Genomic DNA, 16,013 nt, shown 5'->3' with positions numbered 1-16,013 from the left:
AGGAGCCGCGGTATTCACCAAGCTGGACCTGCGCAACGCCTATCACCTGGTGCGCATTCGAGAGGGCGACGAATGGAAGACAGCCTTCAACACTCCTACCGGACACTGGGAGTATTTGGTGATGCCCTTCGGGCTCACAAACGCACCAGCTATTTTCCAGACACTGGTTAATGATGTTCTGAGGGACTGGATAAATAAGTTCGTTTTCGTATACCTGGATGATATCCTGATCTTTTCCAAAACTAAGGAGGAACATATCATCCAGGTCCGCAAGGTGCTCCAGAGACTGTTGGAGAACCGCTTATTCGTCAAGGCGGAGAAATGTGAATTTAGTTGTAACACCACTTCTTTCCTGGGATACATCATCTCCCCCGGCAGCATTCAGATGGACCCCCAGAAGATCCGGGCGGTTGTGGAATGGCCTCAGCCAGACTGTCGTCGGGAACTGCAATGTTTCCTGGGCTTCGCCAATTTCTACCGTCGTTTCATCCGTAATTACAGTTCTCTGGCAGCCCCACACCACCGCTCACATCCATTAAGACCCGATTCCAGTGGAACGCCCAGGCTGAAACAGCCTTCCGAGCCCTCAAGAACCACTTCACCTCTGCACCCATCCTTGTTCATCCTGACTCTGCGGCTCAGTTCATCGTAGAGGTTGATGCCTCCAACATTGGGGTGGGAACCGTTCTCTCTCAGCGTTCACCCAGGGACAATAAGATCCATCCCTGTGCCTACTTTTCTCACCGCCTGACACCCACGAAACAGAACTACGACATTGGGAACCGTGAGCTGTTGGCGGTGAGGATGGCTTTGGGAGAATGGTGCCATTGGCTGGAGGGCTCTCAAACACCTTTTCTGGTGTGGACTGATCACAAGAACCTGGAGTACCTTCACACAGCCAAACGCCTCAACTCTCGCCAGGCCCGATGGGCACTATTCTTCTCCAGATTTGACTTTACCCTTGCTTACCGCCCCGGGTCGAAGAATACCAAGCCTGACGCCCTCTCCCGCCGGTTTGAACCACCCACCAAGGATCCTTCACCTGACACCATCCTCCCGCGGAGCTGTTTCATCAATGCCATTCACTTGGACATCGAGGAGATGGTTCGTAAGGCCCAGGAGGATGAGGCTGGTCCAAGTAATTGCCCAGCGGATCGTCTCTACGTTCCTGCCCAAGTCCGCTCTCAAGTTCTCCTTTGGGGCCACGCTTCGCAACTCTCATGCCACCCGGGGGCCACCAGAACCAGGACATTTATTCAGAGACGTTTTTGGTGGCCCTCCATGAAACAAGAGATCTTGGACTTTGTGGCTGCCTGCTTGGTCTGTGCCCAGAACAAACCCTCTCACCACCCACCCTCAGGTCTGTTACAACCCCTCCCCATCCCACACCGCCCCTGGTCTCACATAGCATTAGATTTCATCACAGGCTTACCCCCATCCGACACTTTCACCACTATCCTCACCATAGTTGATAGGTTCTCTAAAGCTGTTCACTTCGTTCCCCTTGGTTTTAGAATATTTGGCATTATTTGGCACAGTTGTGAAGTTATCACTAAATTATGAATTCTCCCACAACTGCCCACATTTTCACAAGCAACTAGATGCAAGTAGCTGTGGATTGTATGTGTGTTTTTTTACAAAAATGTTTTTGTTTGGTCGGAATATTAATAAATTTTTCAACACAGATATGAGGACATATCTGCACTATGAATTAAGTCAACAAATTTTGCTTTTGTAAGTCACACAAAAAATGTCACTACAAAAATTCTGTTCACTGTTTATAGTTACTGCTTAATGTGAAGGCCAGTTGTACTTCATATCCTGTTACAAGCCCAGGTGTCCAATACTGGTTGTTTCCTGCTATGAAATGTATCATGACTAATGACTATGTGTGTCATATTCTGAGTTCTTAAAGAGATTTTAATTCATTCAAGACTGTTGGACTTGTATGTGCACTTGTTAAAAACTGTATGCATTCAACAGTACTAGCAGAAGATAGGAATACACTATTTTCCGAGAAATTGCATGTTTAAACCCCAGCCACATTTTCTATGACGCTTATTTGATATAAGTGACACCATATCTGAGGAGTGGAGGGTCCAAGGTATTCAAAACACCCCCATATCATTGAGACAACATGTCCAGGGGAGGCAGCAGCGAATTATATATGTCATGCTATCAGAAAGCAATTGGGATTTAATTGAATGAAATTTGCCTATGTACTGCATGTTCAAACCCCAGCCACATTTTCTATGACGCTTATTTGATATAAGTGACACCATATCTGAAGAGTGGAGGGTCCAGGGTTTTCAAAACACCCCCATATCATTGAGACAACATGTCCAGGGGAGGCAGCAGAGCATGTTATCTGTTATGGTATCAGAAAGCAATTGGAACTTAATTGAATGAAATTCGCCTATGTACTGCATGTTCAAACCCCAGCCACATTTTCTATGATGCTTATTTGATATAAGTGACACCATATCTGAAGAGTGGAGGGTCCAAGGTATTCAAAACACCCCCATATCATTGAGACAACACGTCCAGGGGAGGCAGCAGTGCATTATATATGTTATGCTATCAGAAAGCAATTGGGATTTAATTGAATGAAATTCGCCTATGTACTGCATGCTTATACCCCAGCCATGATATTCTGTGTGTGATGTTTTCACCTTTACAAACAAGTGTTAATACTGTCCTATTCTCCTTGCCATTCTAGTGCAATATCCAGCCACATTTTCATATTTATTTGTTTTAAGTTGCATAGTTGATGTTACAAGGTAGCACAGAATGTTGAAGTAATACATTTTTAAGTTGTTTTAATATTGTACAAATAGAAAACAAATAGTTAATATTTTAGGACAACTGCAGTCCAATTTTTCCTTAATTAATTTCATTTTGCTGATCGTAACAGTGGTTTTATCGTCGGACTTTTATTTTGAAATTTTCAGACCCGCGCGAAAGTCCTTACTGTCGCTAGCTTCACACTACTATTTCCGACTTGTAATTCCGAGTTCTACGACCGTTCAGTCACTTTTTTCACAAGTCGGACCTCGTTTTTTACTATTTCCGAGTTGTCTTGAATGCAGAATAAGGGTCGGGCAAACGTTCATCATAACAGAATGTGCATTAACGTGCATTTAAAAAATTAGTGGCGTTACTAATTTGCGTTAACCCGTTATTATCGCGTTAACTTTGACAGCCCTATTTAAAACATAAGGGCAGACAGTCAGCTAGCCTCGAGATCGTTGTGCATTCGTTCGTTCAGGTTGATGGGCTTTTCCGCACTGGACTGTAAATCACACTAAAAATCACAGAACCGCTTAACTCTATGGTTTTGGCTCCAAATCGACAACATGGCCGCGCCCGCCATTGAGCTTCGAAACGTGTTTTAGAGACCCCCGGAGAGTCAATGGGTGACGTCACAGTAGCTTTGTCCATATTTTTTACAGTCTCTGTTTGGAACCAGTTGTACCTTTATGCCACCACTGCACCCCCACACGAAAAAACTGCAGCTCAATCATGTGGACTCCACAGATGCACTCCAGTGACTGCCCTGCTCTCTACATCCCTTACTCCACTACTGGACAGAGCCAGTAGTGCTGATTGGAAAAGGGGTGCATCTCTCACAGTACCCAGCTAGTAGCCTGGACTATGTATTGTTCAGAGCTAATACAGGAGTAACCAGAATAACCCTGGGTGACCTAAATCCACTCTACCTCGGGGAAAACAACTGTGTTAATTGTGCCATATCCGTCATAGCCGGATAATGACTGGATTATGAACTGATTTATATGCAATAGGGTCTAATCTGTGCTCATGGCCACAGAAGAGCCACTCACTGACTGAGCCATGTAGTGCTTTTACTGACTGAGCCATTGAACACATTTAATCACTGAGACAATTAGTGCCTTTCATGACTATCATGAGGGTCCTTTATCCAGGCTTAAAGTGTCCCCTCATCCTCCCTGATCCCCATTCTTCTCTTCTACTTTCCCCTTGTTTATCTACCCTATATTCCCCCAAAAAACCCCTTTCTCTACCTTCCCTACCACATGTCACAAAGTATTACCTATTGCTGGAGTGCAACGGCCCAACCATAGCACTTACCTTACATTACATTACATTTATTTGGCAGACGCTTTTATCCAAAGCGACGTACAAAAAGTGCATTTTCATGGTCATAGACAACTGCTAAGCACAGGTTCAGTAAGGTACAACACTTATTTTGTACAGCTATTTCTAGCCAAGAACACAGTTTAGTTCACACAGTGAACACTATTCAGACCTAACCTCTGCAAAGCCAACTAGGCAGAAGAATAAGCTACAGTATTAGGACAAATACAGATTACCAAAAAGTGCTGGGATGGGGCAACATGTAACAAGTGTCATGAAAAAAAAGGGGGGGGGGGAGAGATTTATAGGGAAATATACAGCGTGGTGGTGGTTAGTCTAGGTATAGTCTGAAGAGATGAGTCTTCAGGCCACGGCGAAAGATGGGTACTGAGGGGGAGGTTCGGAGAGGGACGGGGAGTTCGTTCCACCACTGGGGAGCTAGGGTGGAGAAGCTCTGTGATCTCTTTGGGTGGGTGGGAGGGGTTACAATGCGCCCTGCTGCCGCAGAGCGGAGTGGTCGAGCAGGCACATAGAATCGAGTCATGTCCTGCAAGTAGATGGGGGCTGTCCTGTTGGCAGCAGTGTAGGCAAGGGTCAGGGCTTTTAACCGAATCCTGGCAGCGACCGGTAGCCAGTGGAGTGATCGCAGCAGAGGAGTAACATGGGAGAATTTGGGAAGGTTGTAGATGAGTCGCTGTATGATCTGTAGTGGCTGTATGGCACAGGCTGGCAGGCTTGCAAGGAAAGAGTTGCAGTAATCAAGGCGAGAGGTCACCATAGCCTGTTGCCTTGATGTGCTCCTTGAGGTCCAGTTGGTCATCCAGGACCACCCCCAAGCTCTTGGCAGAGTGAGAGGCAGTCACTGTGGTGCCATCAATCATGATTGAGAGCTCACAAAGTAAGGAGGTCTTGCACGGGAAGAAGAGCAGCTCAGTTTTTTTGAGGTTGAGCTTCAGATGGTGGCTGGCCATCCAGGTGGAGATGTCAGCCAGGCAGGAAGATATCTTATCATTGACCTGTGTGGCCGATGGGTGGAAAGAAAAGAAGAGTTGTGTGTCATCTGCATAACAATGATAGGAGAAGCCATGTGAATTAATAACTGAACCAAGAGATCTGGTGTATAAGGAGAACAGCAGAGGACCCAGTACAGATCCCTGTGGCACTCCCATAACAAGGGGATGAGAAGCAGAGGCAGACCCCTTCCAGGTGACCAGGTAGGACCTATCTGCAAGATAGGAAGCGAACCAAGACAGGGCAGTCCCAGCGATGCCCATCCCAGCCAAGGTGGAGAGGAGTATTTTATGGTTGACCATGTCGAAAGCTGCAGACAGGTCAAGAAGGATCAGGACAGAGGAGAGGCGTGAGGCTCTTGCAGTGGCAAGTGGCTCCGTCACAGCTAGGAGCGCATTCTCTGTTGAGTGCCCGGATCGGAAGCCAGACTGGTGAGGGTCTAGCAGGTTGTTCTGATGGAGAAACAACGTTAGTTGTTTAAGAACTGCTTGTTCAAGGGTTTTGGACAGAAAGGGTAGAAGCGATACAGGTCGATAATTCATTACATCGGAGGGGTCTGAGGTGGATTTTTTGAGAAGTGGGGTAACACGAGCCATCTTGAAATCAGAGTGAACATGTCCAGAGGAAAGAGAGGAATTAACAATGGAGGACAGATAGGGAAGGAACTCGCTGGAAATGGACTGGAGAACTGTAGATGGGATGGGGTCAAGTGGACAGGTGGTTGCACGATGAGAGGTGATGGGTTGTAGTACATCTGAATCCTCCAGCATCTCAAAGGAGGTCAGTGTGGCTGTGGGTTTGTCCCGGGGGGCTAGGGGGCTCACTGGATGGGTGAAGGAGTTCCGGATTGTAGCCACCTTTCCTTCAAAGGCAGCCAGAAAGTCATCTGCGGAGAGGGAAGAGGGAGGTGGGGGTGGAGGATGAATGAGGAGGGAAGAGAAGGTGGAGAATAGTTTGCGTGGATTTGAGACACATGCACTGATCTTAGATTGGAAAAAGGAGGCTTTAGCTGATGTGAGGGCAGATGTGAAAATCGCCAGCAGGGTATGATATGCGGTCAGGTCATCAGAGGATCGGGATTTCCTCCACTTCCTCTCTGCAGCCCGCAGTGATGTTCTGCTGGAGCGTAGTGACTCAGTCAGCCATGGGCAGGGGGGTGAGGAGCCAAGAGGACAAAGTGAGTCGAGGGACTGGGAGAGGCAGGAGTTGAAGGTGGAGGTAGCAAGATCAACTGGCAGGTTAGAGAAAGACGCAGGAGGGGGAAGTGTAGACAGAGCAGTGGAGATGAGGGAGGATTGTGACAGAGTAGAGAGATTTCTCCTGAAAGTTACTGTGGGTGAGCTGTTGGATGAATTGAGGGGGAGTAAATAGGAGAGGGAGAAAGAAAGAAAGAAGTGGTCTGAGACATGGAGGGGAGTCACTGTAAGTTGGGGAATGGAGCAGCTTCTGGTGAATACAAGGTCTAGTTGGTTACCAGCCTTGTGTGTGGGGGGGGGGAAGAGGACAGGGATAGGGCGAAAGACTGGAGGAGTGAGGCAACCCTGGACAGTTGGGAGGTCTCTGGTGGGAGGTTGAAATCTCCCAGTAGAATAGCAGGAGTGCCATCCTCAGGGAAGGAGCTCAGGAGAGTGTCCAGCTCGTCCAGGAAAGAGCCGAGTGGGCCTGGAGGATGGTACAGAACAATAATGTGAAATTTTGAGGGATGAATTACAGTAATTGCATGAAATTCAAAGGAGCAGGAAGTAGGGTTAGGACTGGGGAGGACACAGAACTTCCAGGACAAGGAAATGAGCAAACCGGTACCCCCGTCTCGGCCAGAGGCCCTGAGGGTGCGCGAGAAGGAGTATCCCGCAAACAATGCAGCTGGTGTGGCGGTGTTGTCGGGAGTGATCCAAGTTTCTGTGAGAGCCAGGAAGTCAAGAGACTTTGTCTTGGCAAAGGCAGTAATGAAGTCAGCTTTCTGGACAGCTGACTGGCAGTTCCATAGTCCACCTGTGACAGTGAATTCCTGAGGTGTGGATAAGGGTGGGTAGATCAGGTTAGATAAGTGAATAGACCATTTGGGGCGAGGCAGCGCGCACAAGGGAATTGGGTTTATAAACATGATGAACTGACGACGAGGCTGCCTATGGCAGCCTCCACTGGAGCTATAAATACCGAGTGGCAATTATGCACTTGCATTACCTTCCGGCCACTTCTCATTAATTGCTACTTGGGATGTTGGTGATTTACGAATCCAGGCCTTCTCTTTGTTTGTACTCATTGTAAGTCACTCTGGATAAGAGTGTCAGCCAAACACCCAAAATGTTAAACGTACATGTAAAGCTGAATTTGGGGGTATGTTTGCCCTGTGGGTCTCCTTGGGGGCTCAGAGTTGATGTGTGACTAGAAAAAGCAAATTGCTGGTTGACTCGCTCAATTCTTTGCTGCAAATGTAGAATGCGGGGCTTAGCCTGCTCCCTCAATTCAATTCACATTCACCTCTCAGTAGAGCTATTTTTTTTAGCTGTATTCAAATTATACTTGACTTATTTCTAACTGTATTACTGCCATGCCATTTGAAGTTGTGCAAGAGAGAGTTTGTCATGTGGGTCTGCAGCCTGAATCCCTTCCAGAAGCATGTGACTAATCCAGTCTGAATGTATCAAGCCATCCTAAGGGAGGACCAGTCCACCACTTTCTCTCCATTAAAAAACCCCAAATCCAAGTCAAAACATTTCAGTATGCTGGGATTTGAGCAGCTCTCTGTCTTACAGCTGAAGATGGATTACCTATGAATGCTGCTAATAAACCCACAAGGATGGAAAAGAAAGAAACAAATTTGACCTTCAGAGATCTGGCATGAATCTGTGAAATCAGGACACAACCTAACCAAAAGAAATTGTTGTAACCCAGCTCTCATTGCAGAAACTCTGGGACCTGATCACAGAAACATTCTCAAAGTTTCAAGTTTTTCTAAAAGGAGTTTTGCCAGCAGGAAATACATGATTGACTCTAGTCTCAGTGAGAGACTTAATTTCTGTTTATTTCTGTTCTAGTTCTCTCTAAGTTATTACAAAAGGTCATGGGAAAGCACCTGATGAATTACCCAGGGATGAATAATTACTTGCATACACTACAATTTGGATTCCAGCTGAAATTTTTAACAGAAAGTGCAAATTGCTACTCTTTGGAAAAAAATTTAATCCTATATTGACAAAGGAAATTTAGGGTCGTCTTCCTGGATCTTAAGAAAACATTCGACAGTAAACCGCAGCATTCTTATTTCCAAATTTTCCAAATAGAGTAAAATAGATTAATGCTCTTCAGTTTATGCATAAACGATTGTTCTGAATCATATCAAGGGGCAAATCTCCAGATGTACGTGGACAATGCTGTGATATATGCCTATGAAAAGACAACTACCTCAGTCTCAGCATAATTGTCAGAATATTTGGAAGCAATAGCTACTAGGTTTAAGAATTAGTTTCACGCTGAATTTAAAAAAAGGTGTCCAAAAAAGTATGCTTTTCTTTTCCGGAAAACGGTCCACATCAACCGAACTACCTGTCAAGATCAACAGTTAGTCAATCAATAAAGTTTCTGAGGTCAAATATCTACGTATAATGCTGGATCCTCATTTAAAAATTGATAAGCATGTGAAAAATATTGGAAGAACAGTTCAGAGACTAATACCTGATGCAGTCAACACCTGCAAGCACTCATTGATACTTCTGCATCTCAGTTACTGTGTTATTTCATGATTGCAAGCAAGTTTCTTGGTGAGCTATACAATCATGCACTAAAAACAGTGGACAAAAGGCGGATAAGATCTCACCACTGTCACATCTTGAGAAATTTGAAAATTTTGACAGTTTTATTGAATTTTCTAATGTCAGTTTCATTTACAAGTGCTTTAATGGCCAGACTCCTCAGGAGACGTGCAAAATGGTGAGACCATTACGGGCTTTTGGTTTGGCCACTAGGGGTGCTACAGTTGGGAATTGCAAGGTCTCATACAGGAAAACCTCCTGTGGCCAGACGGCCTTTTCAATAATAGATAGATAGTTTATTTTTGTCCTGAAGGAGGAAATTCTTTTTCACAGGTGCTTACATAACACAACAGGTAAGACATACAGAAATATATGGAATTATACAAAATACAGGATTTAAGGAACACTTACTTAAAGGGGGTCACACAACAGAGACAAAGGCGTGGCTTAACATTCTACACACCCCAGACTGGGTTTCTTGTCACTTAAGCAGAGGTTGCTTATTCAGAGCTTGTATGGCTGTGGGAACAAAGCTCTTGCTAAACTGGGTCTTTCTACTAGGGATGAGCGAGTACACTATTATCTGTATCTGCATCTGTTCAACCAACTAAATTATCTGTATCCGTATCCATACTCGGAATGGGCGGGGCCTCACCGGAAGTTGGTATTTCACCCTCTTAGCGCAAAGCCCCTAGTGATCGGCACGCCAGCGTGCCAAGATTACTGAACTCAGACATTTAGTGCTACTGCAACCAAAGTATGAGTTAAAACAGAAATGCTTTGTTTTAGTTTCATTAGTAGACGATACATGACAAGTATGCCGAATACGGAGTTTCGCAGCACCACCATTGTCGCTCTGGTCGTTCATTTAACACGCACCCCCTCCCTGCAGTCTCATCTGCAACTACACCCCCCACCCATGACATATTGGACAATATTGTCTATCTGGGCATTCATAAAAATATTCTTTCACCACTCAAAAATCGTATTCCGTCAAAGCAACAAGATAAACCCGACAATAGCCCTAAGATATGTCAATACAGCAGTGAAAACGCTGCTCACTGAATAACGAAATAAATGAGACAAAGTTTAAAAAAATGATACCATGTCATTCTACAGTCAATATCTGGACTAAATATTGAAAAAATACACATTGGTTTTATGCGTAGAGATGTCCCTTTTGAGACTGAGTGGTCATATATTGTCTTGGACAATCCGTTTGTGAAATATACGCACATTTGTGATGCCTGGGTACCTTCCAAAATAGCTGTGCGTAATACCACATGTTGTTTACGGCGTTGTCGCCCTTTTTAGTACAATCTGGCTTGATTGACAATTAATTTATTCAGTAGGTGAGAGTATAAGATTTCTAACAAAACATGTTTGATTTTGCTTTTGGAATAGCGTTTTATAGGTCAGCGTAACCGAAAATTTTCTTATCATCGCATTCACTTACGGATTCACTCTGTGGTAGCAGTAAAAGACGCTGTTATTGTTACTCCGGTTTTATTACTTTTTTTAAACGAACTGATGGTGTGAAGACAGTAGTAGACAGAGAGTGCGCCAGGTTACAGTTGGCTTACCACGATGTACTGTATGTCTTGTGATTTCAGGTGAGCGACGACGTCTAAATGTGCACAGAAGTGATTGCATTAGTACAGTGGATGTATAAGAATGCTAGGATGTCAATGATGCTAGTAGAGTGTGTGTGTATGAGATCGCTAAAGGAAATACAAGTACATGCTTATATCCTGTAGTCGCTAGTTAACTGGCTAGTTAGCCCCACTGTAGCAGCTAGTTAACTGGCTAGTTAGCTCCACTGTAGCAAGGTAGAAGCTAGAAGAAATGTCCATTTGTAATCAGTAATATGTGCTGTCCCTGTAGACAGAGTGGCTGTGACAATGGTAAGATTGTGTTGTGTGGCGCAGCAGCAGTGAACTTTCTATAGGCTCTGTGTAGAGGAGGAGCTCTGTGTGTGGCTGGCACTGGACACAGCTACCCAATGAGGATTTTCCTTCATCACGAGTACGGATATTGACACATTTTACTTGGATGGTACTCGTGCTCATAAAAAGTACATTATCTGTACCGGATACACGTTTCATCCGAGTATTTGGCACAACCCTACTTTCTACACATGCGTAGTCTATACCTACGGCCAGAAGGAAGGGGGGTGAAGTGCTGGTGGAGTGGGTGGTCTGGCTCATGTGTGATTGTGAGTGCTTTGCGGATCAGGGCTGAGGTGACGCAATTGGGTAAGTTGGGGGTGGGAATACCAATGAGGTTGCTGGCTAAATTAGTTATCTTTAAGAGTTTGTTCTTATTAGTGACTGTAAAGCATGTGGAAAAAACAGATGGCACCATACAGAAGAACTAGCTCAATAATGCTACGGTACAGGAGGAGAAGGAGATGGGGTTGGACAGACAGATGTCTTAGTTTACGGATGGCTGTAAGTCTCTGTTGACAGCGTTTGTAAATGTCCATGGTATGTTGGTTGAAGCTGAGGTTATTGTCCAGTGTAATGCCAAGGTATCTGAAAGACTCCACCACCTCTACCTTCTCTCCTTTGATGGTGAGACTGGGGGATGGGCCAGTGTTTTGGGGGGGCTAATGAGCAGTTCTTTAGTTTTTGAGATGTTGAGGTAGAGAAAGTTATTGTTGCACCATGAGCACAACTGGGATATGGAATGTTGATAGGCAGAGAGAGAGTCATTGTTACTGTTATTGAGCAGTGTGAGGATGGCCGTGTCATCTGCATATTTGAAGTAGGGGGTAGTGGTGAGTGGACTTTGACAGTCGTTTGTATGATGGGATTAAATGCCTGGAACTCCCTACCAGCTGAGCTCTAATCAGACCAAAACTGTCAACATTTTCAATTCTTTAAAATTTTCAAAGGCCGATCAGTAATGCAGCCACATGTAAAAGTATCGATGGCATTCACTCCGGTTCCCACGACATTTAACATTGGGGGCAGGAGAGAGGGCGTGTGGGTGGGTTATGGATGGCAAACGCTTTTTATAGCTCTTTTTCTAGCCTCATCTCGAGGCTGGCATTAGAAATTAGCATAAGCAACAAATACTGATGCGTTACATTGGATAACTGTTTTGCAGTTCTCAGTGTAATCTGTATCTGTCCCTATCAAATAAACATTAAGTGAAATGAATGTTACCACAGGTTACAAATGATCTTTCTCTGTTTTAAATACTCCACTGAGCTCTAAAAACAGATGAAATTTGTGAGACAATATCTTGAGGTGAATTTGTGTTTAAGAAGACAAATTCTGAGAAAAGATATGACAGCACATTACCAAATTTCCCAGTAACTCAGCCATCCAAACTAATATCAAGTTTACACTCACCGGCCACTTCATTAGGTACATGTGTTCAACTGCAAACTGCACCCGTTAACGCAAATATCTAATCAGCCAATCACGTGGCAGCAACTCAATGCATTTAGGCATATAGACATGGTGAAGGCGATCTGCTGAAGTTCAAACCAAGCATCAGAATGGGGAAGAAAGGTGATTTAAGTGACTTTGAATGTGGCATGGTTGTTGGTGCCAGAAGGGCTGGTTTGAGTATTTCAGAAACTGCTGATCTAGTGGGATTTTCATGCACAACCATCTCTAGGGTTTACAGAGAATGGTCCAAAAAAGAGAAAATATCCAGTGACCGGCAGTTCTCTGGGTGAAAATGCCTTGTTGATGGCAGAGGTCAGAGGAGAATGGCCAGATGGGTTCGAGCTGATAGAAAGGCAACAGTAACTCAAATAACCACTCGTTACAACCAAGGTATGCAGAAGAGCATCTCTGAACACACACACGTCAAACCTTGAAGCAGATGGGCTACAGCAGCAGAAGACCACACCGGGTGCCACTCCTGTCACCTAATGAAGTGGCAGGTGAGTGTATATTTCTAATAGTCTGCAATTGCTTGATACTAATTAAATAAAGAGTTGAATCTGGACCTCAGTAATCCTCAATACTTGATCATTTAAATGTGCTAAACTCATGGTTGGTGATGTTTTTTTTTTTGTGTGCCCTGCTACCACTGGACTGATTGCAGAAGCAGGTTCTAAAGGCATAGCAACTGGTTCTAATACAAGAACACTGCAACATAGCCACTGCTCAACTGGGGCAAATGCCCTTTAATTGTTTATTTGAGCTGCACATTGCAGAAAAAAAATTTATACCTTGAGCTGTCAAATTCAGAAATAAATACACAAGCATAATAAATGAAAGTGTCATTATAACATTCAATTGAGTTATTGCATTGTTGTACTTTGAGCTTATGAAGATGATGTAGAGGATAAATAAGACATCAGCTATCCAAATAAGCTTGTCTGATACTTCTAATACACATATAAATCATCTCACAAAACCTGAATCTACAACAGATATTATCACAATAAATCAGTCTCCATGTTCTGCAATGTTTTCAGCTGCAGGGTGGGCATAAATAATTAAAGTAAAAGGTTCTTGTCCCCCATGACAAGTTACATTTTGAATTTTTAGGCCATTTGGAAGCCTGGGGCAAGATTTGGAGAAAGCTGGTGCAAGGCTCACATTTGGGGTCTTGAGGCTGCAGCTCACCTTCAGATGGGCCTGTAGCTTTTCCCTTCGCCTCCTGCAGAAGGCAGCACAGGAACACAGTATAAATTTGGTACCCTGTACTCACCACAAGTAATCAGGCTTCCAGTACTGTCATGTCCTGTAGCTAATAATTCACTAGAATCTCAGAGATATGAATGCTTCTGAAATGTAATAACTTTCTAAGTGTCATCAAAAACAGCAATTTAAATAATCTGAATCTATTATTGCAGTGTTTCCCCACCTCTGGTCCCTGTGTATTCTGATTTTCGTTCCAACCAGATTTGCAATCCCAGAATTTTAATAAACTGTTAATTTTTCTTAAACAGGTTCTTTTCATGTTTAGCGGGGTTAATTGCCCGCTTAAGCCACATTATGTCAGAAATAGTTATGTATGCCATGACGAGTAAAATCCCCCTGTTTGTGCTATTTTGCAAACAATTACATAAAAGGAGGTAAAATCATTTAATTGATCAAACTGAAGACTGAGGTGAATCAATGCGTTCATAATTTGAGAATATGTGGACACAACAACTAACAATTTGGTAGATAATGAAGAATTCAAAGACAAAGCAAATGATAACAAGTAAAACCTGCATTTTGTTAATAAGTTTAAGGAAAAAGCTGAATGAACTTGAACACGTGTTCAACATACACAAGGGTCCCTCAGGGCCAGAGGTTGGGAACCACTGCTTTCTTGATTAGAACCACATAAATGTAGCTTTACTTTAAATTTGGCTAAACCCATTTCATACCTATAAACAATAGTTTAAATTATAATAATATCAGCAGTAATCAGGACTGTTGTGTCCAATCAGATAACAATGATAAGCTTAGGCAATATACAAGCATTCAACAAGGATTGCATGTTATGTTCAGGGCTCACTTTCATTTCCAAATAAGAATACTGCCACTGTAGAGAAAGACCACAGCTTGGCTGCAGTTGCATGGCTTCACTCGGACTGCCTGCGTGCAAAGTTCTGGAACAGTGAACCTGGTCCGGCAGGCAAACAATTACCAATGGCTTTCTGTGACCTGCTATGTTCAAGGGCATGCTTTTGGTTTTATTAATTACATTTTTTTGGCCCTTCTTATCCCACTTTGTGATATTTACTAAACATATGTGTTGAACATTCTGATTCAATTTGAATATCAATTGCATAATGAACTAAAGTTATAAACGACCTTGAATGCACAAGTTGACCGTCACCATTGATTACTATGTGTAACGTTGTTGTGAAAAGATTCCAATAATACTACAGCTGCAGGCCCTCAGAACAAGCCCCTGGCTGGATGAAGCCTGCAATAGTAGGCTGGGATTTTAGGGCCTGCCTTGAAATCATGTAGCTGTCTGAGTCATGAACAGCGTTGGGTACTGAAACCCAGCAGCACTATGGCACCAGTTTCCATACGACCAGTACCTACCGGTTCAAATCGCAACGCAGGTTTCATTGCTACATTTTAGTGCTGTCTTCAATAACATTACACTTGCTCTATCAACTCAGTCAGTGAGTTAACAGAGCATGTGTAAGTACCATTAGCAAGCTAGCTAACGTTAAACTTGGTTAAAATGCCATAAGTAGAACTGCCTAAAGTGTGGTCACATTTTGACCCAAAAAGATTTTAAAAACAGGACTTGCCTTTGCATTAAAAAACGTTCTTTAGTATCATTGTTTGCTGTTTATTTGAAAGAAGGTAGACTACTGGTTCAGGGCAGGCACAGCTTGTCCATTTTGCCTATGTATCTAAGTATGCTGCACTTGGGTACTTTGACCAGACTACTTTGATCAGATGTTGCTATTGGCAGATGTAGCTACATGTCTAATGAGGGCAATTATTGATTGTGGGACTGGAGCACTTGCAATGATGAAATCGGCAGGAAAAAAAGGAGAAAAAGCGAAATAACCCAGGTTTGGGGGTTTATTGTGTGGACATGTTTACATGTGAGATTGTATCTGAATTCTGTGGATTTACATGAAGTCAGAAAGTACAGAAATGAATGTATTTAAGGGCTGAGAGTCTGGGGTCATAGTGATTATTTCTGTGGGAAACCCTGAAAAGTGCCAAACTCTTGTTCCGCCAAGCTGTAACTTGGTAGATGGCATGCCTGTGCACTCATGTTTGTGTGTGTGTGGGTGTATATGCTGTGTGCATGCCGTGTGCCTATGTGTGCAAGTTTACCTTCCAAGCCCATAGGCGGCACCCTACTCACATATTCTGGCAGTAGAACGCCATACAGAGTGTTCCAAGCAGACTGATTCCAATGGCAATGCAAGAGATGGAGAGGACCTGTCTCTTGTACACTTCTTTACTTTCTGTCAGGAAAGAAAAGCCAGAGAGAGGAAGAGTCATCATAATGGTCTTCATCTGATCATTCTCTGTGTGCTCAATTCAATTCAATTTTATTTGCATTGCAGTTTTACAGGGACACTGTCACAAAGATACTTTAAAGAGAAAACAGAAGGGAGCCCATCATCTGATGGCTAGCCCAATGTAATAGTAAATATATTGTAAACCACTAAATAATAAAATATTTACATTTTGT

At 43.6% G+C, this 16,013-nt stretch overlaps 1 protein-coding gene across 1 annotated transcript in view; it reads right to left on the bottom strand.

Moving 5' to 3' along the window:
* LOC135247634 (pro-neuregulin-3, membrane-bound isoform-like) overlaps positions 1-16,013 on the bottom strand; it is a 292,814-nt gene that overhangs the window by 14,929 nt on the left and 261,872 nt on the right. The window contains exons 6-7 of the mRNA XM_064321340.1: positions 15,681-15,783; positions 13,472-13,505 (exon numbers count right to left, since the gene is read on the bottom strand). Of these exons, the coding sequence (XP_064177410.1) occupies positions 13,472-13,505; positions 15,681-15,783 (137 nt within the window). The remainder of the gene's footprint in view (positions 1-13,471; positions 13,506-15,680; positions 15,784-16,013) is intronic.

This window comes from Anguilla rostrata, chromosome 2 (genome assembly GCF_018555375.3).
Source record: "Anguilla rostrata isolate EN2019 chromosome 2, ASM1855537v3, whole genome shotgun sequence".
In the NCBI taxonomy this organism is placed as follows: Eukaryota; Metazoa; Chordata; class Actinopteri; order Anguilliformes; family Anguillidae; genus Anguilla; species Anguilla rostrata.
This window is presented reverse-complemented; position numbering and strand designations above follow the sequence as displayed.